This window comes from Mustela erminea, chromosome 10 (assembly GCF_009829155.1).
Source record: "Mustela erminea isolate mMusErm1 chromosome 10, mMusErm1.Pri, whole genome shotgun sequence".
NCBI lineage: Eukaryota > Metazoa > Chordata > Mammalia > Carnivora > Mustelidae > Mustela > Mustela erminea.
The window spans coordinates 38545628-38572442 of NC_045623.1; the positions used below are offsets into that span (position 1 = coordinate 38545628).

The following is a 26815-nucleotide window of genomic DNA, read 5'->3' on the forward strand; positions in this document are numbered from 1 at the left end:
TTGATTTGTTAAAGACGGAATTGCCCTGGGTCACACGATAGCCTTAAGTGTAGCTGACGTGGCCCAGTCCTGATTGTCTGAGGGAAGAGTAGGTTTTCTTAGTAACAGACAGTAGCTTTGACGCGACTTCTCCCCATACTACCCAGGCTCGGGCGTCTCTCTTTCCCAAGTGCTGTTTACTTTGCCATTTAGCATCTCTAGCTTTCATTTAGCCCATCGTGTGGGTGCATTTCCATCCTGTTCCAGATCTTGTTTTTATGCTCCCCAGTCCTGGGCTTTTCCCCTCCGATACTTTGGTCTTTAACAGTTCTCTTTATTAAGCTCATATAATCCAGATCATGCATTTCCTATAGTTTAGTGAGACATAAATAATTCATGAGTCCTGACTGTTCTTATTTATTTCGTGCAATTTCAGCTTCACGACTATGCTGCGGTGGATGGATCCAATTTAGATCTTCGTTGATTTCTCTCCCTTACCTCTTTTTATGGTGCAGTTTTCCTTCCCCCAAACTGTGTTAGGAGTTCTCGGTTCTCTGTTCTTTTCTCAACCTGTTGGTGCATTTTCATCATCTGTGATCGAACCTGCAGTGTTTCTCCTGCCGACTTAATTCCTGCTTCTAAAGTTGGGATCGCAGCTTCCAGCCTCTTATACCAAACACCCCTCTTGGTGTTCAGCGCAGGAGGGTGTTGGATGTCAATGGGTGTCGAATGCGGGGATGTTTTAGTCCAGTGATACCCTCTTGCCTCTTTTCTTTTTTTCGTTTTCCTTCTTTTTCACTTTGCACCATTTGTTTGTTTCGCACCATTGTATTTTTGTTCTAGGATGTCCAGTTGTACGTGGGTGTGTGTCTAATACCCTTCGCCGACCAGGGAGATAGGGCAGATCTACAAACTAGGAAGAGTGGGGCAAGAAAAAACGCTTAGAAAAGTGAAGATTGGAAACCTTAAGCATTTACATTACCCTTGAGATTCCAGAATTCTTGAACCAAAATATTATTACCTTTTCCTCCAAACGTTAGATGTTATTTCTTTGGTAGAAATTTACTTATTGATTTTAGAGGGAGGGGCAGAGGAGGAGGGAGAGAGAACCTCAAGCAGACTCCCCGCTGAGCACAGATTCCCACTCCGGGCTCCATCTCACAACCCTGAGATCACGACTGGAGCAGAAACTGAGTCGGAACGCTCAACCAACTGAGCTACCCAGCCCCCACCCCCCAGATGTTATTTCTAAACTTAAGCTGGACTTATTAAAAAGAGCCATCTCATAACTTTATTATTCACATGAATTCTTTTTTCTGTAATCTATTGATTACATTCGACTAGTGCTATCCTTTATTTCCGTTTTTCTTTTTATCCTTCACCATGCCAGAAGTATTACAGCTGTTCTATAAGTGAAAAACTTCTGGTGGATAGAGTTGTATAAATAATTCAACACAATAAACCCTGATGTTTATGATCTCTTACTTTGTGTGAGTGTGTGAATTATCTTTTTTTTTTTTAAGATTTTATGTATTTATTTGACAGAAAGAGAGAGCGACAAACAGGGGGAGCAGCAGGCAGAGGGGGAAGCAGGCTCCCTGCCGAGTAGGGAGCTTGATGCAGGACTCAATCCCAGGACCTCAAGATCATGACCTGAGCTGAAGGCAGACCCTTAACCGACTGAGCCACCCAGGTGCCCCTGTGAATTATCTTCCTAATTAGGCTTCTTAGGATAATGTTAACATCAGTTACCATGTTTTGAACATTTAGTGACAAAGTAGTCAAAGAAACTAGCAGCTGAAAGAATACTTGAAGCAGTTAGGGCCCTGTGTTGTCTGTGGCTGGGGTGTCCAATGCATATTTCATTTATAGCATGGAACATGTTTTATTGTACATTCATGTATTCATAGATCTCATTTCTACTGCACTGAGGTGGAAGACAGGAGAGTGTCTCTGGCACACCTGGGCTCACAAGGCGTTTACTAAATGTTTGCCCTAATGCCCTGTGTTTCACACCACTGTTCTCGAGAAAACCATCTCTGTCTTCAGTATGGTGTTTCTCACGCTAGAGACCAAGGCAGGAGTTTCCATGCTGTGTTCTGAGGATTTGATCACAACTTTTCAGATGCCTTCTTCCTTTTATTAAGTGGAAAAAGTACTGTGAATCATCAGGATGACTGTATTAGCCACACAGGTCCGCTAAATCAATGGCGGTTAACTCTAAATTTGGTACTGCTCAAACATGCCCACGAAGATTTCTTCTGGCATGTTCTCAGGGCCTGAAATCTCACCTCCGAGGATGTTGCTGTCAGGCACAGTTAAGATACCACATTCTTCTGGGAAATACCTCCGTGCTCCTTGTCAGGTGCCCCCAACCCCCTGTGTGTTATGAGGGGATTTCCCCTTGGGCCCTGTGAACCCCTGTGTCAGAGTTAGGCCTGTTTCCACAGTGCTTTTCACACTTGGGTACAACATTCATGGAGCTATGTGGTAACTTGGAAATATGCACTCAGGGGTCTCTCTCTCTCTCTCCTCCCAGAGCCCGAGCATCTGCAGTCAGGGGCACTCTCCAGCACTGAGTCTGGAGCACCCAGCTCAGTCCCAGCACTGTGCCTAGTAAGGCGGTCTGGTCTGATCCAGAGCAGACTAGAATGGACGCAGGCAAACACATTGCAAAGGTCTCCTCGTTCTCTTGAGATGAGACTCATGGTTGTTGATTTTTCATTTCTAAAAGTAGTTTTTGTTTTTCCCAAATTGGTCTTAGAGATAATTTTACCTCTTCTTATCATCCAATACACTGAGCATGATGGTCTTTCCAACCCATGTCTGATTCCTATAGACTTGGTCCTGGTTCTGGTCCCTGTCTCTAAGTAGACTGCTCAAGGGACCTGGTTTCCTTGTGTGCTGGCTTATATATTACGACCTGCTGATTAATGTTATTTTAGGTTCTGTGGCAGAGTGTTAGAGAGGCCACATCCTGGGATGAACCTCTGGAGAGTTCTGTGGGAGTTTGCTAGGAGACAGGACAGCTCAGTCTGGATCCCCTGAACCGAGCAAGCTCTCATGGTTTGAAGTTCTCTGACTCCTCGGGGTGTGGGGCTCAAAGGGCTGTGTCGTGAGCATCATTTCTCAGGATGGGCCTATTTTTTTTTTTTTTTTAATTTCCCGTTTCTTTTCTCGCTTTGAAACTACTCTGGCCTTCTCTGTAGCCCTCTAAGTTTGGGGACAAATAGTTGTGAGGCAAGGTATTTTTCTGAGAGGGTGGCCCTTTGGGGATCCCCATCTCAATTTGAGGAGGGTCTCCTGTCAAATCGTGGGTGAGCTTTGGGCCTTGAGTCCTGGCTCCCTCTTTCCCCTTTCCTGGGGCTGCAGACGAAGCCTAAGTGGGCATGAATGGCAGTGGGCTCCCACTTCTCCAGGATCCCGCCAAGCTAGACTGGGAGTTCCTTGCTCTTAAATCATTCTGTGTTCTTAGAAACATCTTTATTATATATATATTTTTTATTTTAATTTTAATTTTTTTATATTTTTTATTTTTTATAAACATATAATATATTTTTATCCCCAGGGGTACAGGTCTGTGAATCGCCAGGTTTACACACTTCACAGCACTCACCTTAGCACATACCCTCCCCAATGTCTATATATTATATGTTTTTTAAATTGAAATATACTTGGTATATAACATTGTACAAATTTAAGGTATATAACTGAGTTGATACATTTATATATTGTAATACAGTGGCTACTGTAGCAATAGTTAGTTCCTCTCTCACCTCACAGAATTATCATTTCTTTTTGGCTGTGAGAATAATTAAGATCTTGTCTTTTAGCAAGTTTGATGTTTATAATACAACATTATTGTCTAGATTCGCTATATTGTGCATTAGATCTCTAGGACTTACTGGTCTACATTTTACTCCTCAGTCTTTTACAGGTACTTCCTCCATCTGCCTCCCCAGAGTTGTATGCATTTTACCCAGCCTGTCTTTTCTCTTCTCTTTCTTTTTCTTTTCTGACCTTCTTTCTAACCTCCATCTTCTTCCCCTTGCCTTTCTCTTTCCTTCCCCCCGCTTCCGTCTTCCTTCCTTTTTCCTTCTTTCCTTTTTCCTTTCCTCCCTCTCTCCCTTCCCCCCTTCCTTCCTTTTGCCTACACAGCAGGAAAATTCTAAATAATCTAGCCTACTCGTTATTCTGGAAATAGGAGATCTAAAAACCAATTTAAAGATAGAAAATTATTCACTGAGTATAAGTCTCAAATTAATCTTAAAATAAGCCTTAAAAGTGCTTTCCTTTTTAGTCTTATTATTTATTTATTTATTTTTTAAAATTTTAAGTAGGCTCCACACCCAACATGGGGCTTGAACTCACAACTCTGAGATCAAGTGTCGCATGCTCTACTGATGAGCCAGCCAGGCAATGCCTCCCCCAACCCCCTCCACCTTTTAGTCTTTAAAACTTGAGGTAGATAATGTAGATCTGAAGTCAGTATACAAATAGGTCATTTAGATATTTCAGGTGAAAAGATGCCCCCAAATGACCCCCAATTATAAAAACTTCCCTAGAAATGGGTACCTTGAATGATTGGCTGAACTTAGTAAAATTTAATCCTTAAATTTACCATCAAGACACTTCCTGTTGTAAGAAGCACAAGACTAACTCAAACTAGCATAAACCCCAAAGAGTATTCATTAGCTTACATTGCAGGTCTTGGGATGAATGGCTGTAGGCACAGCTGGAGCCAAGAACTCATGTGTTATCATTAGGTTTAGAGTCTGTCTCTTGTCTGTTCTGTGTTAGCTCCACTCTCTGGCACGCTATTCTATGATGGCAAGGTGTCTTCCACAAACTCCAGACTCACAGCCTTTCCTTTAAATCTGTGATCTCCAGGGTTTTTGATTATGTATCCAATGATAAAAGTCAAGCACCTGTTCTCAATGTGTGTATACCTACTTATAAATTGTATGTGATTATATATGACTGTTAGCCTATATGTTATATGAGTTAGTAGAGTTCAGATTTCTTTTGTTTTTTAGATAAAGAATAAAATAGGGGCACCTGGCTGGCCCAGTTAGTAGAGCATGTGACCCTTGATCTTAGGGTAGTGAGTTCCAGCCCCCTGTTGGGCACAGAGTTTACTTAGAATAAAAAATTAAACTATAAACTTAATTTCTAAAAAAAAAGAAGAAGAAGAAGAAGACAACAGAAGTACTAATACTTTCTACACTGCCAGTGGATTGTTTTACACACACAATTTGGCGATAGTTTAGTAGGCCTCTCTCCCATCAGATACAGTCACAGTCTTGAGACCACAACTCATTCTTTTGGGTCTAGCTTGAGTCACATGCCTGTTCCTGAGATCAGAGCCCTCAAAATAGTAAAAGCAAACTTTACTAATGTAAAGTGACACAAATACCTGACAAGGCATAACTAGATACTATTTTAAGTTTTTAAAGGTATTTACATTTTTGAACCTTATTATCATTGGTATATTATCAAAAAAGGGACATAATCATTTAGTACCACATTTTAGAACAAAGATTCTCTATTTTCATAGCAATTTATTTCTGTTAGTCCATACTCAGTTGCTGCGATTTCATACCTGGTGTATCATGAATGTGTCCCTTCTAGTTTTTGTTAATATTCGAGTGACAGGTGAATGCTATATGTTAAGATACAGGAATTGATGAATCTTGCAAATAAAATTCTATTCTTACAAATTTTGGCAAGATAGATAATTGTGTGGGAAGGCAAATGATGGAGGGTCCTGAATAATTCTCAGATTTCCAAAGAGAAGAGGATGTAACTGATTGAAGGGAGAATTTTGCTTGTAAGGATGGGTAAAGAACATGAACAGAAAGTATTATTCAGAAAATTTCTTTTTTAAAAAAATATTTGAGAGAGAGAGAGAAAGAGAATGAAGTAGTGGGGAGAAGGGCATAGGGGAGAGAGAGAATCTCAAGCAGATCCCATGTTGAATGTGTAACCCAACACAGGTCTCTATCCCATGACCCTGAAATCATGACCTGAACTGAAACCAAGAGTCAGACATTTAACTGATTGAGCTGTCCAGGTGCCCCTCAGAAAGTTTCTGATGAACAAGATGTTCTTTGTATTTAAAAATTGATCTTGTGTGACAGAAATGCAATGGCTCATCTTGATTCTGAGGTGACAGAAGAATGCCTGAGGGAAGACCTGAAGTTTTACTTCATGAACCCTTGTGAAAAATACCGAGCCAGACACCAGATTCCTTGGAAGCTGGGATTGCAGATTTTGAAGATAGTCATGGTCACCACACAGGTAATTCATATTATCAGTTTGTTTGTTGTTGTTTACCCACTTATCCCAAGATGAAACTCTTTTCATGTTTTCCACCCTTGACTTTTGTTCTGAAAAGTCCACACTCGAGTTCATAGAACTGTGAAATTATGTTGACTCTGGAGTCAACACAATTTGGCGATAGTTTAGTAGGCCCCTTTAGTAGGCCTCTTTAGTAGATGGTAGGTTGAAGTTCAGTTTCAATAATGACCTTCTCTTAGTAAGGGATCCTGAGGTCATCTTCCCACAGGCTCTACAAATAGAGATAAATGGTAGGTCTATGTACTAGCAGATCGATAGGGCGGTGGGGTGGGGTTCTGTATCTGAATGAGGCTGCAGGAAGTTGCTCAATCCCAGGTGAATGTGTTCTTAAAATTTCTCATCTCCTTTCAAATACACTTTTGAAATTTCATTTTTGACTGTTTTGATTTGAGACTTGACAGAAGTCTGTTTCCCTTCCATCAGTAGCTAAGTCGATCAGTGAATACTTACCCTTGGGCCTGTCAGGAGAGTACCAGGTCTACCTTGGGATCTTTGGTTGAATTTCTTGTTGTTGAGACTTCATCTCCAGGACCAAAACAGCCATCAGAGTTGTCATCTAGTTTTTGAGACTGTGGTTTGGAAGCTGTTTCAGGGAGGCTCCTGTCTAGATAACTACATTTGAAATGCGTGCCCGTTCTAAAAACATGATCAGCCTCGGGTATTTGGCTCCCTTGGCAAATAATCATCTTGTTATCAATGTAAAGATGTTGTTCATAAAGATGTTATTTCTGGAACACAAAAATAAAGACCTTTCTAAAAATAGCTTTGTGTAGTTTTAGAAATGAGAGGAGGTTCCTGTTGTAACTGAAGTTGCATCTTTCTCCTCTGATCATAAAGAAGTCTTTTCACTGAAAGACATACTTTCCATTACACCAAGTTTTAGGATAACCAAGTTGCTTTAAAAGAAACAACGAAGTTGAAAAAGAAAACCCAACAAAGTTGAGGTATAGGGACCCTGTTAAATTGGCTTTTTCTGTTTAAACATCTTTTCATTTTAATTCTTGGGTTTGAAATTTCAATTCGGGCATCCTTGGCATCCTAGAAAGTAGGTACGTTATTAGTCTTACTTGGAAGAAGGAGAAATAATGTCCCCTTTTTCATTTGGTTAATTGTAAGTGTTTCCTAATTTCTTCTCTAGCCAAATCAGCTTTCGGTTCAGCTTCTTGATCTATTAATGTTACCAAAACTCCACCTTATCTAGGCATAGAACATCCCGATCTTTGACTTACCTTTTTTGTCCTGAAGCCTACTAAATCTCATGGGTTCGTCCTTCAAAACTGTGTTTACTTATGCTTTACCATACTCACCATCTTCTCTCTCTAGCCCAGACTCTTATCTGATTAATTTACGATATGTCTGACGCACCTCCCATGCTGTGAGTCCTGCTGGGAATACAGCTGGGAATACGTCGCTGCTGCTGAGAGGTAACCTAACATGTGGCATAGCATTTGCCATATGCCAGGCAAGGTGCTGTCCGCATGTTCATTCATTTCATCCTCACAGCCACCCTGTGGGGTGGGTCCATTATTGCTCCCATCTTGTGGATGAGGAAATGGGACCAAAGAGAATAACTAATTTGCTTATGGCCATTCTGTTCATACGTGGTAGAGTAGGATTGGAGCCCTGTGGTCTGACTCTAGGGTCTGCACTCTTACCTTCAGATTGTTTTTATCCCAGGCATGGGTCTTGTCCTCAGTTCGCGGTCTAGGAATACAGTCAAGTTTACGGGTCTGCTTCCAGCCTTTGTCTTATGCCATCCTTCCTTGTCCACACCCACACCAGTGTGTTCAATGCTAATATCAAATGAATTTTTCTTAGAATGTCTTCATTGGGTCACTCTCCTGCTCAGAATCTTTGGTGGTACCTGTTTTCCCACAGAAGAAAATCTTGACTGTGTACCTTGAAATTCAGATTTCCACAATCTACTTTGACTTGCCTTTCCAATGGGTTTTAATTTATTTGCTCCCCAATCCCAGCCAGCTGGATGCACCCAGGGATTCTCATCCCTGCCCTATTTGCTCCACCAAGTCTGGAGTGGTTCTTTTTCTCCATCATCTTGCAGGTGCCCTTGGATGTCCCCCGCTGGTCTTTCCTGACCACCTCCCACATGGTTTTCCTGGGGACACTGCTACCTGTTGCTGTCTGTTTCAATGCTTTTGCTTTAAATATACTATTTCTGGGGGGCACCTTGCTGGCTCAGTGGGTTAAGGCCTCTGCCTTCGGCTCTGGTCATGATCCCAGGGTCCTGGGTTGGAGCCCCATATTGGGCTTTCTGCTCAGTGGGAAGCCTGCTTCCCGCCCACCGCCTGCCTCTCTGCCTACTTGTGATATCTGTCAAATAAATAAATAAAATCTTTAAAAAGTCTAAAAAATATAGTATAAATAATAGTCTACAAATATAGACTAAATAATGGTCTAAAAAACAGACTATTTCTGGGAAATGATAATTTGCTTCTTGTGTGGGTACACCTTGTCTTCCCTCACAAAGTTGGGAGGGGTTAGGTTCTTTCCTGCTGGAGGACCATTCTAATAAGTTTTCCTACGTGGATGATATCTAATTGGAGCAGATTTGACAGATACCTTTCTTCCTTCTTTCAGATCCCACTTGTCCCTCTTTCTCTTTTTCTGTCTCTTAGCACTCCATCCTCACGTCTAATGGGATGGGTGGCATTTTATCAGGGTTGATGAGGAGGAAACTTAAAAAAAAAAAAAGACATTCCTATTCTGCAGTAATTTATAATATTGAGAGAGGTGTCCACATACTTGTTCTACTTGTTCCTTCCCATTCCGTGTACATTATTAGAGTAGAATCTTGTTTTTTACCTGGTACAGAATATTTTCTCCTACACTGATTTCATAATAAGGTCTTACCTTCACGAAGTGCCAAAGTGCACTTAATGAGTAACTATTCTGTTTTCTATCATAGTCTTGGCAAATCTTAAGATCTAGTTAGTGGGGCAAGAGTGCGTTCTTATGTCAACCATTAGGCCAAGACCATCATCTTATTCCATGGGGAATATTGGGTTCTGCCATAGCAGAAGGGGGACTTATGATCTCCTCCTGAGGGTCTCTCTTCTCTACTAACAGATGCTTTAAAATTCCCAACCCTGACTTGATGCTCGGCCATATAGGTAGATCTTAGCTTGTTCTAGGAATGATGGAATGGAAGAAATTTCTTGTTTCTGTTGCCAGATGAAGTGGTTCCAAGCAGAGATTACAGCTTCATGTTCCCTCGTTCCGAAAGTTGAGCTGATGAGCTTTGAGTTTAAATAAGGTGGTAGCTTAAAATATCAGCAAATAGTATGCCACTTTCTTGGTCAAGTTATCCATTCCCCATTCACATTTTTTTGGTGTGGTTTTTTTTGTTTGTTTGTTTGTTGGTTTTTTCTCAAGTGTGAATGTGGAAGGAATAGGTCGAATATCCCTGCTTCTAGAGTTAAATTTGCAGCATCTCAGAGAGGTAGTGGGGCCAGATGGTCCAGAGAAGGGATATGTAAGTCTAATAGACACCTCACTGACATTTTCTAGCTGTTCCAACTTGAATAAGTTCCCTAACTTCAGCTGCACATGTATAAAATGGGATTATATTCATCAGTGGGTTCTGTATTTGACTCTGGCATTGTGATAGGCACTATTTCAGTTCCTAAGTGGGGAGGGGGATCCTATCCTTGCGGAGCCCAGTGTAATATCCCCCTCAGAGAGTGTTGGCGAATTAGATTTTATTAAAATTATAATTTTTGGCAAAGTCCCTGACACTCAATAGATAAGGGCTGTGATTCAACACCATGCAACTCGATCTTGCGCACATCGTATAATAAGCACTCAGCAGACTTTGACTGAAGAACTCAATTCATGTGTGTGTATACCAATTTTTTTTTTCATTTGTGCATCAGTATTTAATAAGGCCTTGAAACAATCGTGTGTATTGGTTCCCTGGTTGACTTTTGGCTTTCAGAAAGCGACGTGACCCTTTCTGGCATCTCCTACAGCTACCACTGACAGATGTTACATGCTTGGAAAACCTTTGGCTTCCAGTCGCTTGATTTCTAGCCCAGCTGGATGATGTGGGGTTTCTTATCTGGGTATTTTCCTTAGACTAGCTGGGATTTAACAATTGCTCAATCCTTTGACTTGGTATTTGAGGAATGTGACCTGGTGAGGCTCAGATGCTAGAGTGTCAGCTAAGTCTGTTCTCAAACGGTAGTGGCCGTTCTCGAAAGCCAGCACCTAAATTCTTTTTTGTAAGAGTCCCAAAGCAGATTCTTCAACAAAGATAAATTGTATAGCACAATAGTGTGACTTTGGAGTTAGACCTGACTTTCATTCTAGTTAGGGGACTTAGGGCAATTTAATGGGGCTAAATCTCAGTTTCCACAAGCATAAAGTGGGGATTAACCATAGTCACGTCACTTAGAGTTGGTGTGTTAGTAACAGAGACAGTGCTTATAGTGAAGTTCCGTAAGCACCTGGAGTATAATAGTTGCTGAAAAGTGGTAGCTATTTTTTTTTAATTATTCAGCCTTTTCAAAGAGTCAGATAAAACTTAAAAGCTAAAAAATATAAATCATTAAAAATAGTATATATATTTGCATATGCAGATTCCCATGTGTTTCATCTGAAAGTGTCACTAGTTGAGGTCCGATCCAGTGCCATGGAGTCTCTCATAGCCAGCCGCGGAGTGACTACACATAGCAGAAACGCCACAGTCGTCTAGCTGGACCTACTGATTTCACACATGAAGAAGCAGTCCCAAATTGCTTTGGAGACTTACCAGGATAAAGATTTAGGGCACAATTTTTGGACTTCTATTGTCTTATGAAGTAGATGAGGAGACAAAATAGGTAGATGGGGAAGGGTGTGTGGGACAGAGCTTAGAAAGGACTGACTTATCTTCTGCCATTACGTGTGTATGTGTGTGTGTGAGAGAGAGAGAGAGAGAGAGACAGACAGACAGACAGACAGAGATTGTTAGTGTGTGTATAATTTCCTGGGTTTTTTTGGTACACATTTAGTGCCTGCTAATTTTCCCCACTTACTGGATTCCAAGATGGGCAGGAAGAACACATTCCCTCCTGGTAAAGGGAGACCTTGGTGCCTGAGCTTGGACTAGGATACAGTGTAAGGCAGAGTAAGTAGTTTTATCACAATAAGGTGGGTGCTTACTGACAGTGAATGGGTTTGAACTCAGAATGGTAAAGCAAGCCCTGTAATTCTCTCAGGCGCTTTGATGCTATAGATTTTGGAGCAGGAACTCCTAGGTGTAAATCTTATACAAAAGTTCTTGCAGAGGAGTGTCTGGGTAGCTTAGTGAGTTGGGCCTCTGCCTTCGGCTCAGGTCATGATCCCAGGGTCCTTGGATCGAGCTCTGCATCGGACTCTCTGCTCAGCGGAGAGCCTGCTTCCCCCGCCCCCTCTGCCTGCCTCTTTGCCTACTTGTGATCTCTGACTGTCAAATAAATAAATAAAATTAAAAAAAATTCTTGCAGAGCTGGAATCATTGAATTCCTTTGACAACTCTTACCTCTTAGTTGGAGTAAGTATCATATAGCTCACTTTTCAAAAAGCATCCTTAAAAGCTATATATATAAAACATAGTTGTGATTTTTAAAATAATTGCAATTTCTAAATGTTAAATCAACAAAAAAATGACTTAATTTATGGAGTACATCAGTTTTTAAGACAATTAATTTGAAGCTGAAGTATACAAAAAATGGATTCTGACTTCACTGATTTGAATTTCTCCTTTTTCTCCTTCATTAAAGACCAGTAGGGTTGGCAGTCACTGGGAGTGGTAATTTCCTCTAATTTTACACTATTTTGACTTGGTGATGAGTTTAATGAGGATTTTCTTTGGGGGGACTTGTATTTGGACATAAATAGAGTTAGTAAACCCTGGCTGAGGTTTCCAGGCAGGGGTTGATGATAATAAGAATGCATTTGCCTGCCCTGGTAAATGGAAAAATCACATCTTCCTATTTGATTTTCTTTTCTAGCTTGTTCGTTTTGGTTTAAGTAACCAGATGGTGGTTGCTTTCAAAGAAGAGAACACTGTTGCTTTTAAGCACTTGTTTTTAAAAGGCTATTCTGGCACGGATGAAGATGACTACAGTTGCAGTGTGTATACCCAGGAGGATGTCTATGAGAGCATCTTTTTTGCTCTCAGTCAGGCAAGTGTTTTGTTGTGAATGACCTACACTTTACAAATATGTTAATACTTGGTTGTTTTTAGCAAAAAAAAAATTATACATGTATTAAAATATTCTAATTTAAATTTTGCCTTGCCTGCCCAAAAAAGTTCATTGCTATTTCTCTAACTACATTTCCACACGATAGATTTTGCTTATTTAAGTTTCTTCTTCAAGATTTGTGTATTTTATTTATCCCTTTACACCCACTACCTTTGGGAGATTACTTTCCCCCAAGTTCAAATTGCCGAGAGGGGATTTATAATCTCAGAAGTTTTGATGAAGGAGATACCAAATCTATGACTCCAGTGTCTCAACATCGGTGTCTTAGCATTAATAAGCCGAACTGGATCTTAAGAATATGGAGTAGGATAGGATATAGTTGTATCTAAGCAAGTATTGAGAAGCCAGATTGATAGGCCTGAAGAAAGCATTTAGGGGCGAGAAATCATTATTCTTTTTTTTTCTTTTCTCATTCATTCAAGAAATATTTGGGTGCCTACAATACACAAGATACTGTGCTAGACACTGGGAATGCCTCATGAATAAAATGGACAAAAGCCCTGTTCTTACAGAACTTCATTGTAGAGGAGAGAACCAGACAAATGAGAGGTGAAATGGATAGCACTGAGTGCTAGCTCCCCGAAAACACCACCGGGAAAACACATTGATAAGCAAAACTGAGCTTATTGCTTACAGAGGTAGGGGAGATGGTCCCTGGATCCTTCTCCCTAGCTCTTTGGGTAAAGAGGGCAAAGTCCAAATACACATTTTGAAGATGACATAGGGTGGGTCTTTCAGTGTTAGGGGAGCTCAGTTAGAATTGGGTAAAGATAGGATGTAATAGTTTTGGATTGGAGGGCACAAGAAGGCGAGGGTTTTGGGGAGAGGGGCATGGTTTCAAAAAGTCTTGGATTTATTAGACTCAATCATCAAACTGATTATCTGCTTAAATGGGTTGGTTTGGATATTCCTGAAATGAACAATAGGGTTATTTGTAACTTATGTTTCTGGGCAGTATTTTTCTGGTATGGGGCGCCAGGGTGGCTCTGTCGGTTAAATATCCAGCTCTTGATTTCTCTGCCGGTCATGATCTCATCTTAGGGTCTTGAGCTCAAGTCCCAGTTGGGCTCCACTGCCACGGGTAGGGGTGGGCATGGAGCCTGCTTAAGATTCCTCACCCTCCCCCTCTCAAAAAAGAAAATAAAAAGTTTCCCAGAATAGTAAAGTCATGTTAATGAAAGGTGGGAGCTAGGAAAGCCCTCTTAACCCTCTTAGTGCAGGCTGGCGAATGGTAAAGTCATTTGTAAGCCACTGAGAGCCACTGTAAGTTCATATAAGCCAAGGCCAGTTGTGCTAACGTGAGCTGTGGGGAGTAGATGGCTTGGGTCTTCAGTGATGTGTCAGAAAGTGATGGTGCTGTGAAATAAAGCAGGGGAGGAGAAGGGCAGTGCCTGCGGGAGCCTGTGCGCTGGGGATGGATGTTTGCTACTTGCACTGGACGGTAAGAGAAGACCTCACCAGAGTGGTAATTTTTGACTCAAGATCTGAAGGGGTGAACCCAGCAGATAAGTAACACGGGGTTCCAGGCAGGGGGAACAGCGAAGGCTCAGGCAGGAATGTGCCTGGCAAGCTCCAAGAAACGCCTGGAGGCCAGGGTGGCTTGGGAAGGTGGGGCTTGGCACCAGGAGACAGTACTCTGCTCTGAGGCCACAGCACCCCGGCTTTGGCCGTCACTGCAGTGGGGTGGGGGTGGGGGCGTCTGTCAGCATGTTTACGTTAGCTCTGAGTTCCGTGAGACAGTGTGTTTCCTGCCCAACCATGAGAAAATTACCTTGTGGCATTTTACACAGGGGAGCTCTGTTGAGGGATTGATAGAAACAATTTAAATAGCTAAAAGTGTATTCCATATCCTGTAACTTCTGATGAAATCCTTAAAAGCCTGTATTATTTTTATTTAACTATTTTTAACAGTATCGTCAACTAAAGAACATATCCCTGGGGACCCTTGGCTATGGAGAAAATGAAGACAACAGAATTGGCTTAAAAGTCTGTAAGCAACATTACAAGAAAGGGACCATGTTTCCTTCTAATGAGACACTGAATATTGACAGTGACATTGAAAAAGGTAACACACAGATAATTTCATTATATACTCTTATGGTCTTCTGTGGAAAGAACAAACATCCCCTCATGTGCTGATGACCCAAATGGACCCATGTTGCTTTTGTGACAGCTAACTTCATTGAGGCTTGAATATATGCCTGCAAAGGGCTTTGCCTCAGGGAGCTGCAGGTCTACTGAGTTAGGACTGGGGAGCATTTTTGGAACTTCTTATACCACTCAAGATTATTGGGGGTTGAGGTAAATGGACAGGTGTTTCCTGTTTGTTGAGGTTTTTCCCTCACGAGGAGACAATTGGGCTTTTGAAAAAAAAAAAAAAAGAGAGTCTATTTATAAATAATTTATGTTAAAATGCTTGGTACTCTTGAATTATATGTTAACCACATTAATGTTCTACAAAGATAAATTGGGGTTAGCAACTCATTTTCTCTTTGAGGAAGTTGTTTTGCAAAAAGTTAATATCTAATCAAGTAGAAGTATTTTGTGCCACTCTGTTAAGAATTTAAAAACACTGTATGTAAGTGCAAAGTGGTTGACTTAAGGCTCTGGGGGTTTTGCCATTCATTCAACAAATCTCTGGTGTAGAACCTGTCATGCCCAAGTCACTTCCTGTTTCATGTGGTGGGGTTCTATACTACCAAGATTCATCATCTTGACTCCTCAAGAAGCTAACAGTTCAGGAGTGGGGGGGGGGGTCCTAGGAGCAGTTTAAATGTGGAATAGTTTTATTAAGAGAGCATCACACAATGCATTTGACGGTACTTCCTATAATCCCATCTTAAGACACTTTGGTAAAATAATCAAAGAACACATCTCTCAAATAGAGGTTCTGAGTCTGTTTCCACAAGCTGCCCACTGAGAATCTCTTCATGAGTCAGTGTGTCCTATGCTCTTAACCCTGAAAGAAGCAGCCCTTAAGCAGCACCACCAAGGGTCACAGGGTGCTTTGAGAGGTCATCTATGTGTCTGCAGTGTGGTTCTGTGGTCAGCAGCCTTGAAGTACCTCTTGTCCTCTTAAAAACATGCTTACAACTATTTTTCCAGTGATTCTTACATCGTTTTTCTCAATTGATTTTTCTTGGAAAATCGATTAAAGAAACGTGGCCAGAGTCAGTGTCAGTGGCTGCGTAGGACAGGTAGTGCCAGAGAGTAGGATTTCTTACCTGAACCCTAGGCAGTGGTGTCCTTGTTTGTTTTCCTTCTATCAGAATCTGGAATAGTTTTAACCAAATGGAGAGAAGTTGGTTATTACTTTGACTTTATTTTAAGAGAGATGAGCAAGTTAATTGTATTTTTGACTTAGGAAATGTGACTCATCAAAGAGAACTCTTTGACATATCTATTGAAAAGATGTAAAGAATACTATTAGAATGCCTTATACTGGATCTTAGACTTTCTTTTCTCAGATATGTTGGAGGAAGCCTGCACATGATGGGAATAGGGGTTGGTGGGGTGTTACAGTTTATGTGGGTGAACTAGCAGAAGCTGTTCTAGATTACCTATGCATTAATTTTGCATCATCTTTGTTATTAAGAGTCATCCTTCGGTATGCTAAATGCAGAGGTCACCATCCATGCCCATTTCCTTGGCGGGTCTCTATTTAATTGCATGATGAAATGTGCCCTTCAAGTTAAGAGTTTCCCTTAAGTCATTCTATGGGCATATCATTCTTCTAGATCTATAGCTTTAGAGTTTAGCCTCATTGGGGGGACTGTTATAAATTTCTGTTTTTAAAAATGTTTTTACAGGGGCGCCTGGGTGGCTCAGTGTGTTAAAGCCTCTGCCTTCAGCTCAGGTCATGATCCCAGGGTCCTGGGATCGAGCCCCGCATGGGGCTCTCTGCTCCGCAGGGAGCCTGCTTCCTCCTCTCTCTCTACCTGCCTCTCTGCCTACTTGTGATCTCTGTCTGTCAAATAAAAAAATAAAATCTTAAAAAAAATGTTTTTACAACATTTAGATTGCTATCATTTTACTACAGTAGTGCTTTGTCTTCTGGTACACAGATTTTGAATTCATGTTCTCATTTCCACATGTTCTCAGCCTGAGACTTATGAGCATTTCGTCATTTTCCCTGTTGTTGTAAGAACATGTAAACTCTACCTTCCCTTTATCTCTAAGAGCATTGTTATTTCATTTGCTGGAGTATTCTGCCTTGTAAATGAGATTCTCTGAGTGCTGAGGCTGCTACACTAATACCAGTTCGTTCTGTTTGAGGTTTGATGTTTTATTTAAGGCTTTTGCTGTCCTTAAATAAAAATCCAAAACCCAGTGCTTCGATTTTATTGCCAAAAGGTGCTTGGTGTCCTCATTAGCAGTGACTGTAACACAAGATCAGCCAGACCTCAGAGAGTCCTGAATGTGCATTTAGAGGAATGTAACTCCATATTTAGAATTACAAGACTTGAATAACCAAATAGACTTTTACAAGGCGAATTTTACATAAAGTATAAAATTAACAAATGCTATGATATTTCTCTGAATCTAAGGTGCCATTAACATTGTTAAAAATAAGTATAAATATTAAAACTCTTCTGTTTCAGAGGTATTCAAAAGTGAAAAAAAAATCTTAGAATGAGTGAAATACAGGAAAAAGAGACCTTGGACAGAACGTGGCACATAGATTTTGAACATGTTCCTTCTCTTTTCAAAATCCAGCCACTTAAATCACTTTAAATGTTTTATTTTCTTTTACTTTGTCTTCCAATAAGAATGTGAGAAGTGGAAGGACCTTAAAAATCATCAGTTTGGCTTTTACTCTACATCCGACAAAACTGGTGTTCAGTCAGGCGAGGTGGCTAAGTCGAGGTCATGTCCTGTTTAGTGATGGGAGGTCATTGCTACTCCAGGTGCAGTGGGAGAAGATGCTTAAAGAATCAGCCATCAAGTCTACCAAGGTTCTCAAGAACCTCCTGGGTACTAGACACTGCCGCAGCCCCAACTTCTCCATTCCAAAGGCAGCATGAAGGGGCAGCAACAGCCTCGGCAAGAGTCAGCCAGGCTGGCTTCCCCCTGTTCTGTGTCAGGGCTTTGTGACCTTGAAAAGCATTCACCATTTCTAGACCTCCTTGCTTTTCTGCCAAGGTGTTGAGCTACCCAAGGACGAGACTATTTTTATGGGAGGCTCTTGGAATTGTTCTTTTATAGTTTACAGCTCATAACTTGCTTTTACTTGAGTAAAACCTAAGTTCCTTTCTTTTCTCTTTTTTATTTTATTTTATTTTTGGGTTTTGAAAAAGCATCAGACTTAACAGAAAGGTTGCAAAATAGCACAAAGATTTACAAAGGCTAACATTTTACCACTTTTGTTTTATCATTCTTCCAATGTATAAATATTTCTCCTGAAATGTATGAGAATAAGGTACAGACTTGATGTCTCTTTACCTCTAAATACTTCAATGTGCATTTCCCCTAGACAAGAACATTCTCTTACATAACCACCATACAGTGCTCAAAAGCACCAGGGAACCTGGATACAGTACTGTAATCTCCAAACCCTATTCACATATCACCCATTGTCCTGTTCTTTATAGAAAAAGAAAACTGCCTGTGCATCCCCTTCCCTCCCACCATCGCCATGGGCCCCTCCCCTACCCCCTGGCACCTCCCTGGTCCAGGATCACATAATGCATTTACTTGTCAGGTCACTTTAATCTCCTTTAATCTGGAGCAAAATGAAATTCCTGAGCCCTTTTTTTTTTTTTTCCCAGTGACCTTGACATTTTAAAAGAGTAGAATGTTCCTCACATTTTTTTTTCTATGTTTTTTCACATGTTTTTCTATTTCTTTATGACTTGATGGAGGTTATGCATTTGAGGGGAGAATACCACATAGTACGTTATTTCAGGAGGTTCATGATGTCTCTTTATCCCATTACTGGTGATGTTAACTGTGATTATGTGGTTAGGGTGTATCTCCAGGTTCTTCCCTTTCAAGTTACAGGTCTTGTTACAATGAATACTGATTTTGTGGGAAGATACTTTGGAACTTTTAAGTGTCCTGCTTCTCAGCACACCTTGCCCCACTACTTATAGCATTTGATTGTTGCCTGAAACAATCCTTCTTGTTGTTTCATTGCTCTAGACTGTGTTCACTTAGACCTCTCCAAGTCCCCTCAGGACTGGAAGAACTCGTCATTCTTCAGACTGGAATTTTATAGGTAAATATGTTTTTAAGTCTCATTTCCCAGGAGACAGGGGTGGGGAAAGCAGAGTAGGAGAGTAAGACCATGACAATTTATACCTTGTAATATTTTTTATCCAGGCTCTTACAAGTTGAAATTTCCTTTCACCTCAAAGGCATTGACCTACAGACAATTCATTCCCGAGAGTTACCAGACTGTTACGTCTTTCAGAACACGGCAAGTGTCTTGTCATACTAAAGGTTTTTATTATTTTTCTCTACTCCTATTGCAGATGCCAAAACTAAGTTTCTTTCTTTTTCATTTTATTTTATTTTTTGGTTTTCAAAAAGCATCAGACTAACAGAAAGGTTACAAAATAGCACAAAGATTTCCCCCTATTGCAGATACCAAGTGGAAAACACACCAGCCTCTAAGAGATGTGTTAGGGGTAGTTGTGTTTAAAACAACTTAATGACACTTTCTAGTGCTGTTGGTCCAGAGACCATTCCTTGGGAAAATGAACCAAACCCTTTCCAACATTTTAAAACCAGAAATTTTCAAAATTAGCTTTGACCTAGTACTCCCATAATATATTAGGGAAAAAAAGTTGATGACAAGTGTTTTGAGTGTTTCTGATGTTTCTGCTACTTTCAGAGGAAGGTCTTTGCAACTGTTATAACAAATGTTTTCAAACCCCTAGGCAGAAAGTGCTCCCTCTCTCCACTTGATCTGAGGGCCAGTCTGCAAAGGATTAGTTGTTGTTTTTTTATTTTGAGGGGAGGCACGTGCACTAGAGGAGAGTGTACGCTTCTGTGGGGAGAGTAACTGGCCCTCTCGTTCCTTGAACTTTCCCTCTTACCCTCCCTCTTTCGATCCCGTTTATAGAGGGAAAAACCAAAGGTTAAGCCGACAGTTGTCTGTGACCACCCTTTAGCAACTCAGAGGAGTGCTCTGTTCAACAACAGCCAGTCAGTATGGAATGAGTGCCCCCTACGCACCAGACACGGCCACAATGTCAGGGTGCAATGGTCCTCAGGAAACTTACAGCCTAGTGGAAGAGCTCGCCTGGAAAACACGTACACAAAGAAATAAAAGTAATTCTAAATCTTGACATGTGGTGAGGAAGAATGTCTCTGGCACAGAGGAGTATGATTAATCTCCCTGGGGTGTCCTACATATTATAGAACACAATGCAAAAACCCCCAGTACTCACAGTCAGAGAGCTCGTAGAGCTGCATGTGTAGGGGATCAGTAATGAAATCCACAGGTGCCCCAGCATCTCGCCCCATGAGCCACACTCCGTGTAATCCAAGAATATCCCTCCAACCAAACAAGAGGCTTGAGAATTAGACCTGCGAGCCCCACTTCAGGGCCTGTGGCCTGTGAGGACACCCCCACTAACCCTGGTGCATGCACAGCCTTGTCCTCCCTTGGGAAAGCCCCCCAAATACTGCTCTCAAGCCTTAAGATCTTCTGCACTTCCACTTGTAAACAACATGACTGAAACATAAGTGGAAGGTTGAGGCTGTTTGGAAATCTTAAATTCAACCTGCAGCCTGGGAGCAATCTTTGTCACTTCTGAAAGCATTGTAGCGTTTGAAGCAAACAGAAAAATAATTTCCATCCTAGCGTAGACCTAACATTTCATTCCCAAAGGACTAAGTTGAAGCAAATGCTTTTAAATTCCAGTCGGTATAGTAAATGAGATCAGTGTGTTCTCTTGTCAAAGACTGGTGAATCTTGGTTTTGTTCCGAGGACTGGTTAGTTGTTACACTCTCAGATTTCTCTGAACCCGAATGTGATTCATTAGAACTGCACGTGTTCACCTTTTGGGCCCTATTTCTTCATTAGTAACAGAAACGTGGGAAGGAATCATGTGACGGGGGCATTTTCATCAGTATCATTGTTCTGGAATCAGTGTGCTGTGTGAATGCCAGTGGTGTTTGAAGCAGAGTTGCTCCAGTGGGCCATACTTTCTGCTGGGCGATAACCTTGCCGTGCATTTGTGTCTCCAGATCACCTTTGACAATAAAGCTCACAGTGGCAAGATCAAGATCTATTTTGACAGTGAAGCTAAAATTGAAGAATGTAAAGACTTGAACATATCTGGTTCTAGTAAGTATGTCACCTCCTTGCTCATGATGGATCATGGACGATTTTTAACACCTTATTTTGGGATTGGGGGTATTTAAGTGGGGTGATGGGAAGAAAGAGCTCCAGAAGACTCTTGAGCATTCAGTCCTATGCGGTATATCCTAGAGCTTTGCCTTTTTGTTCAGCAGGTGCTGACTGCACATGTCTTAGGAGAGGCCGTGTGTTCCCAGTCCTTAGGACCCATTTCTAGAGCCAGACTGCCTGGGTCTGGGTCTTGATTCTAGTCACTATGCATGTGATCTTGAACAAATTACTTAACCTCTCTTTTTCTTAGTACCTTTCTCTATAAAATGAGGGTGATGATAGTACCTACCTTCCAGGATGGTGAGTATTAAATGAATTGCATCAAGGAAAACACCAAAACCATGAGTCGGCACACAGTAATTGCTAGGCACTATGGAAAAAGAAAGGAAATGCCTCAGGAGAGAGGTTGACATGCCTGTGAAATCTAGTGGTGGAGATAGAAGGGGATGAGGATAAAGAAGCAATGGTTAACTTTGGGGGCAGGCTGAGGAAGAAAAACCAGCAGTGGTTTTTGGAGAAGGTATGCTTTGAGCCAAGCATTTGACAATGGACCGAGATCAAAACCTCGGAGGTCAGAGAGCAGCCTCTACAAACACTGAGTGGTTTACTCAGTTGTTGCTCAGAAGACACCTCTTCATCCACAGGTTAAAATGGGTTATGTGGGACTTCTTAATGAGGTGGTCCTGATGGTGTTCATAGTGGATCGTCAGTATTTTTTTTTATTTAAATCTAATGAATTAACATAATGTATTACTAATTTCAGAAGTCAATTTTTTTTTTTTTTAAGATTTACTTATTATTTGAAAGAGAGAGGGAGAAAGCATGAGTGAGTGGATGGGAGGGAGAGAGAGAGTCTCAGGCAGACTCCCCACTGATCACAGAGCAGGGCACAATCCCTCAACCCTGAGATCATGACCTGAGCGGAAATCAAGACAAGCAGAAATCAAGTGACTGAGCCACTCAGGTGCCCCAGATTGTCAGTATCTTTTCTATTAAAAAATAAAAATTTAAAAAAAATTTTTTTTTTTTTTTTTGGAATCAGAGATAGAGAGAGTAAGCACAAGCAGGGAGAGCAGCAGGCAGAGGAGAAGCAGACTCCCCGCTGAGCAAGAAGCCTGATGTGGGACTCTATCCAGGACCCTGTAGTCACGACCCGAGCCAAAGGCAGACTTTAGTGGGCTGAGCCACCCAGGTGTCCCTTGTCAGTATTTCTTAATTTACCAGTTTTGTTGAAGTGAATTTGCCTTTGATCAGATTATTCGAACCAAAGAAAATGTAAAATACCTGTGGTTTTTTAACTGTTTTAGATTTATTTTAATCTAGATTTATGTGTGGCCCGGGGCTGTTTGGTTATATAATATATCCCAATGATTCTGAAGGTTTGGTTTTAGTATTTCCATTAACTGACTCAAGGCTCTGATCAGCATACACAGTTTTAGTTTCTTTCTGTTTGAAAGTGGTTCCTACTTCCCAGCAGAGACACCCCCGCCCCAAGAAACACATAGATCACATGCATATTTGGCAAGTCCAAGTGGAGATTCAGCTATTTAATGTGAGAAAAGCTAACCATATTCGCACATGAAATGTGGTTTGGAATAGTCATTCTGATCGAAAGAGTTAGTGGGTCAAATGTGTTGCCAGAACCTGGTTTCCTTTACCCCCACAGGGCTGCTAAGATGTTGGGGAGTTTTTGGTGCCTGTTCTCAGAAGAGAAGAGCTCTGGCTCCCTTCTGTGGCCAGTGAGGAGAAACACAAACCTCACAGACCACTGAGTACAAACATGAACATTCATCTTTCTCCCAGACCTGTGTCCTAAGTAACCAGATTCTGTTCCTAGGAGAATATGAATTTTACATGATGTGACGTGAAAACCTTAAAAGCTGAAGTTTGGAAACCGGCTTAGGAAGTGGATTTTTTTCCCCCCCATCTATGGAAGCTGTCTGGTAGAGGGATTGAAAGTGGGAGAAAGGCAAGGGTGACATCTCGTGGGATCTATGTGCTATTTCCAGAAAGTTCTGAGGCTCCTTCAAGTCCATATTCTTACCCTGAGGTTTTTCTCTTCCTCTTGCCATTACCTGTGTTATCTCAGGAAGAGTGATGAGGGATCGTCCATCTTCACACACAAACCTCACGTTGCCTTTTATGACTTCTAATACCCATCCCCAAGTGTGCCACTCATCTTCACTTTAACTGGATTTTATAAACATAGGAAGGAGGGTATGAGGGGCTGAAGACGGTAGGGACTGGTGGGCAAGATCCCCCGCTAAGGGGTGATTTCCCAAGTGTCACAGGGAAAGAGCAGTTAGCAAGCAGGGGAAGCCCTGGGTTAGAGGCCCTCAGGTGGAAAGTGGCAGTTAGCACAGGACTCCTCAGGACCTCCAGGAGGAGGGGCGGTGTGTACGACTTCCCTAACCAGGCTGGCAGGGGCATCTCTCTGGATTAGTGTTTTATAACCAAAATTTAAGAAATGTTCCTGTGGCAGGAATATAGATTCAATGGAGTAAGAAAACAATTGCAACGTTCATAAAATTCGTTTTTTTAGCACACCAACTAGTCTTTTCAATAGATAAAACAAAATATGAGAGAGAGACAGACAAACCAGGAAATGGGCTCTTTTTTCAAAATTTTTTATTTTTTTAGATTTTTAAAGATTATTTGAGAGAGAGAGCAGGGGAGAGGAGCAGAGGAAGAAGGAAAGTGTCCTAAGCAGACGCCACGCTGAGTGTGGAGCCCAACACAGGGCTCGATCTCGTGACCCTGACTTCATGACCTGAGTTGAAACCAAGATTTGGACAAACTGAGATCAGACATTTAACCAACTGTGCCACCCAGGCGGGTGTTGACATATAACTATGTCATACACCTGAAACAAATATTACACAGCCTGTTAACCAACTGGAATTAAAGAAAAAAAAATAAAAAGATGTCTGAAGCTAATATGACAACAAGAAGAAGAAGAACAAAGCCTGAATATGAGACTGGTTTGTCTGTTAGGGTGGGTGGTTTATCCTTCTAGATATGGGCCTCCATTTCCCCATTTGTAAATAAGACCCAACACAAGTAATCATAGAGATTTTGTTCTGGTTATACGCCAGCAAGGAAAGTACTAGATGCTGTCCTTGTGTTTCATCAGGTTTTCAGGCCCATCTTCCCAAGCACTGTACCTATTCCCTCTGTTCCATCCCAGGCAGGCAGACAGACAGACAGACATAGATAGATAGAGGGATTGGAAGGAAAGAAGGAAAGAAAGTCTTGGGTTCTGGTTAAGTTATGTTGTTACCTACCCATCAGACGATATCTCAAGAGAACTAAAACTTCATAGTTACAAAACGGCCATAAGTAAATGTAAGTGCTAGGTGCTAAGTGCTGTTCTAACAAGCACTTGACGCGGATTATTTCACCCAGTGTCCTGACAGCCCATGAAGAAGGTACAGTAGGCTCTGTTTTGTAGGGGAGGCATCTAAAACTTCGCAAGGCTCAGTAATTCGCTCAGTGAACTACATGTCCTAGCTGGCTCTGCTCATAACCCACAGGATGAGCTGTTTTGCCCTCAGACTGACTGGCCACTGTTGCTCACGCCCTTGAATTATTAAATCCATGGACACTTGGTCTTTTTGTTAAAGGCCTTTTTTGTAGAAGGCTCTGCTTTATAATCCCCCCGCCCCCCCGGAGTGCCCCATTGTAGGTCGCCTGTCTTCAGTGCCATTCTCTTCTCCCTTGGCCCTTCTCAGTCTACTTCCTAAGCTCAGCTCCTCCCACAATTCCCCACCTCCCGTCCTTCCTCGTCTCTGTTCCTCTCTGTGGTCTCAGTGGCTGTGTCCGCACCCATGGCTTTAACTGCCACCAATTCATCCTCTCTTGTCGTGAACATCCAGACTGAGCTCAGTTTACTCAAGACAGAAAATCGGGAGTCATTCTTGGATGGTCCTTTTCTCTTACTGCTTACGTCCCTCTGGAGACCTTGTCTCTCACAGCTCTGTGCCTTCTCTCCCTCTGCATGTAACGAGCTCAGACCTTCACGGGTTCTAACTTGGGTTATGCAATAGTTTTCTCATGTTCTGGAGGCTTTGGAAGCCTCTGTAAGCATCCTGAAGCATTGGGAAAGCACAGACACCATCGTGTTGAGCAAATGTATGTGGTCCCTGCTCCCTAGCTAGAGTCAGTCATTTGGTGGGGAAGATAGACCGACCAGTGATATCCAGTAGGAAGCACTGGAAATGCTGTTCTTTCCCTGGGGCTCTTCCAGGGGCTTTAGTCTATGAACTTGTTTCATCCTCACAACTGCCCTGTGGTGGAGGGTTTTTTTTTTTTCTACCTTTTTTTTTTTTTTGGACGAGACATCTGAGGCAACTTCCCCAAAGTTCCACAGCTTCTGAGTGCAGACCTGAGATTCAGACCCAGCTCATTAGGCTCCCAAGACTGTCTTTGCTGTTTTGCCCTGTCTCTGGGCCCCTTGATGTGCTCTCTTGGAAGGTGTGTGTACTTGTGCACAGTGCTCTGAAAGAGTATAGGAGGGGGCTGATACGGATGGGAATCTAGGGAATTCTCTTCTGAGGAGGAAAATATTTCATCTGAAACCCAAAGCTGAAAAAGAATTTAACTTGAGGGGTGGGAAGGGCCCTGCTCCAGGCAGAGGGATCAGCCCTTGCAAAGTCCCTGAGGCAAGAGAGAAAGGAAACCTGATAGGAGCGGGGACAGAGGAACAACAGTGTGGCCTCAAGGTCAAGAAGGTGGGGAGAGAGGAGGGACAGGTGCCGAAGCTGCAGGAGTGGGCAGGGGAACAGGCGTTGGGAATGCGGCCATCAGGTCTCAGAGGAGCTGGGGTTCCAGGTGCATATTCCTGCAGTAGACTCCCCTGTGCTACAGTGAATTCCACCACAAAAATGTGGTCACTGTTGTTGTTACTTCCGTTCCAAGGGGCTCTTTGCCCCATGTGCAGAAGCAGCTCATTGGATTGGCACTATTTACTAGTCAGGTACACAGTAAGGTTGAGAAGCAGAAACAAGATTCTGTGGAGTGGTGTTTTAAATTGGTCCCTCACGGGCGCCTGGGTGGCTCAGTGGGTTAAAGCCTCTGCCTTTGGCTCAGGTCATGATCCCAGGGTCCTGGGATCTTTCTGCTGGGTAGGGAGCCTGCTTCCCCCGCATCACCGCCCCTCCCCCGCCTACTTGTGATCTCTCTCTGTCAAATAAATAAATAAAATCTTTAAAAAAATTGTTCCCTCATAGATGGAGAACTTGGTGTTTTTGCTTTATGAAAAAGAACTCAAGAGTATGTCCCTTTTGCCTCTTTTGAGTAGAGCCCAAATGGACCACCCTCTGTTGAGTTCTAGCCCATTGAAAATATTTTTAGTACATGTAGCAGAGAGTTTATATGTTTTTAAATGTACAGTTCTTAACATCAGGGAATGTTTTACCTTATGTAAAGACTTCTGAATGAATGCAGTGTTATTTGTTTCTGATGTTCAAGCATTTATCATTTGGACTTCTCTTCAGACTGCCATTCTGTTTGGAAATTATTACCAAGTAACATGAATTTGACATTTGAATTCTGTTTTTGTTCCTCAGTTCAGAAAAATACTCAGTATGTCCTGGTGTTTGATGCATTTGTCATTGTGATTTGCTTGGCGTCTCTTATTCTGTGCACAAGATCCATTGTTCTAGCTTTCAGGTTACGCAAGGTAAGTGTGTGTTCAAGTGTTCACTCTCCCTTCTTGGCCTCCGCCCTGTTTGTCCAGACAGTGGACCCTTGATGTTGGGTCATCCTGCCCTTTCTGGAGCTCTCAGCTAGATTGGATTCCTTTGAATGATCGCCGCCCCCCCCCCGCCCCCCAAGGCATTAATCAACCTGAGGTGTGGAGGGTGAGTT

General features: G+C 41.9%; 1 protein-coding gene across 5 annotated transcripts in view; it reads left to right on the forward strand.

Annotated features, from left to right (window-relative positions):
- Positions 1-26815, forward strand: part of MCOLN2 (mucolipin 2) — a 54870-nt gene that overhangs the window by 11893 nt on the left and 16162 nt on the right. For 4 of the 5 annotated variants that reach the window (XM_032301960.1, XM_032301962.1, XM_032301963.1 and 1 more), the window contains exons 2-8: positions 6120-6279; positions 12333-12506; positions 14499-14652; positions 18729-18804; positions 18909-19005; positions 20785-20884; positions 26515-26627. In XM_032301960.1, coding sequence (XP_032157851.1) covers positions 6120-6279; positions 12333-12506; positions 14499-14652; positions 18729-18804; positions 18909-19005; positions 20785-20884; positions 26515-26627 — 874 coding nt within the window. Of the gene's footprint in view, positions 1-6119; positions 6280-11351; positions 11468-12332; positions 12507-14498; positions 14653-18728; positions 18805-18908; positions 19006-20784; positions 20885-26514; positions 26628-26815 lie in introns of those variants that run through there. The other variant, XM_032301965.1, reaches the window with a different exon arrangement.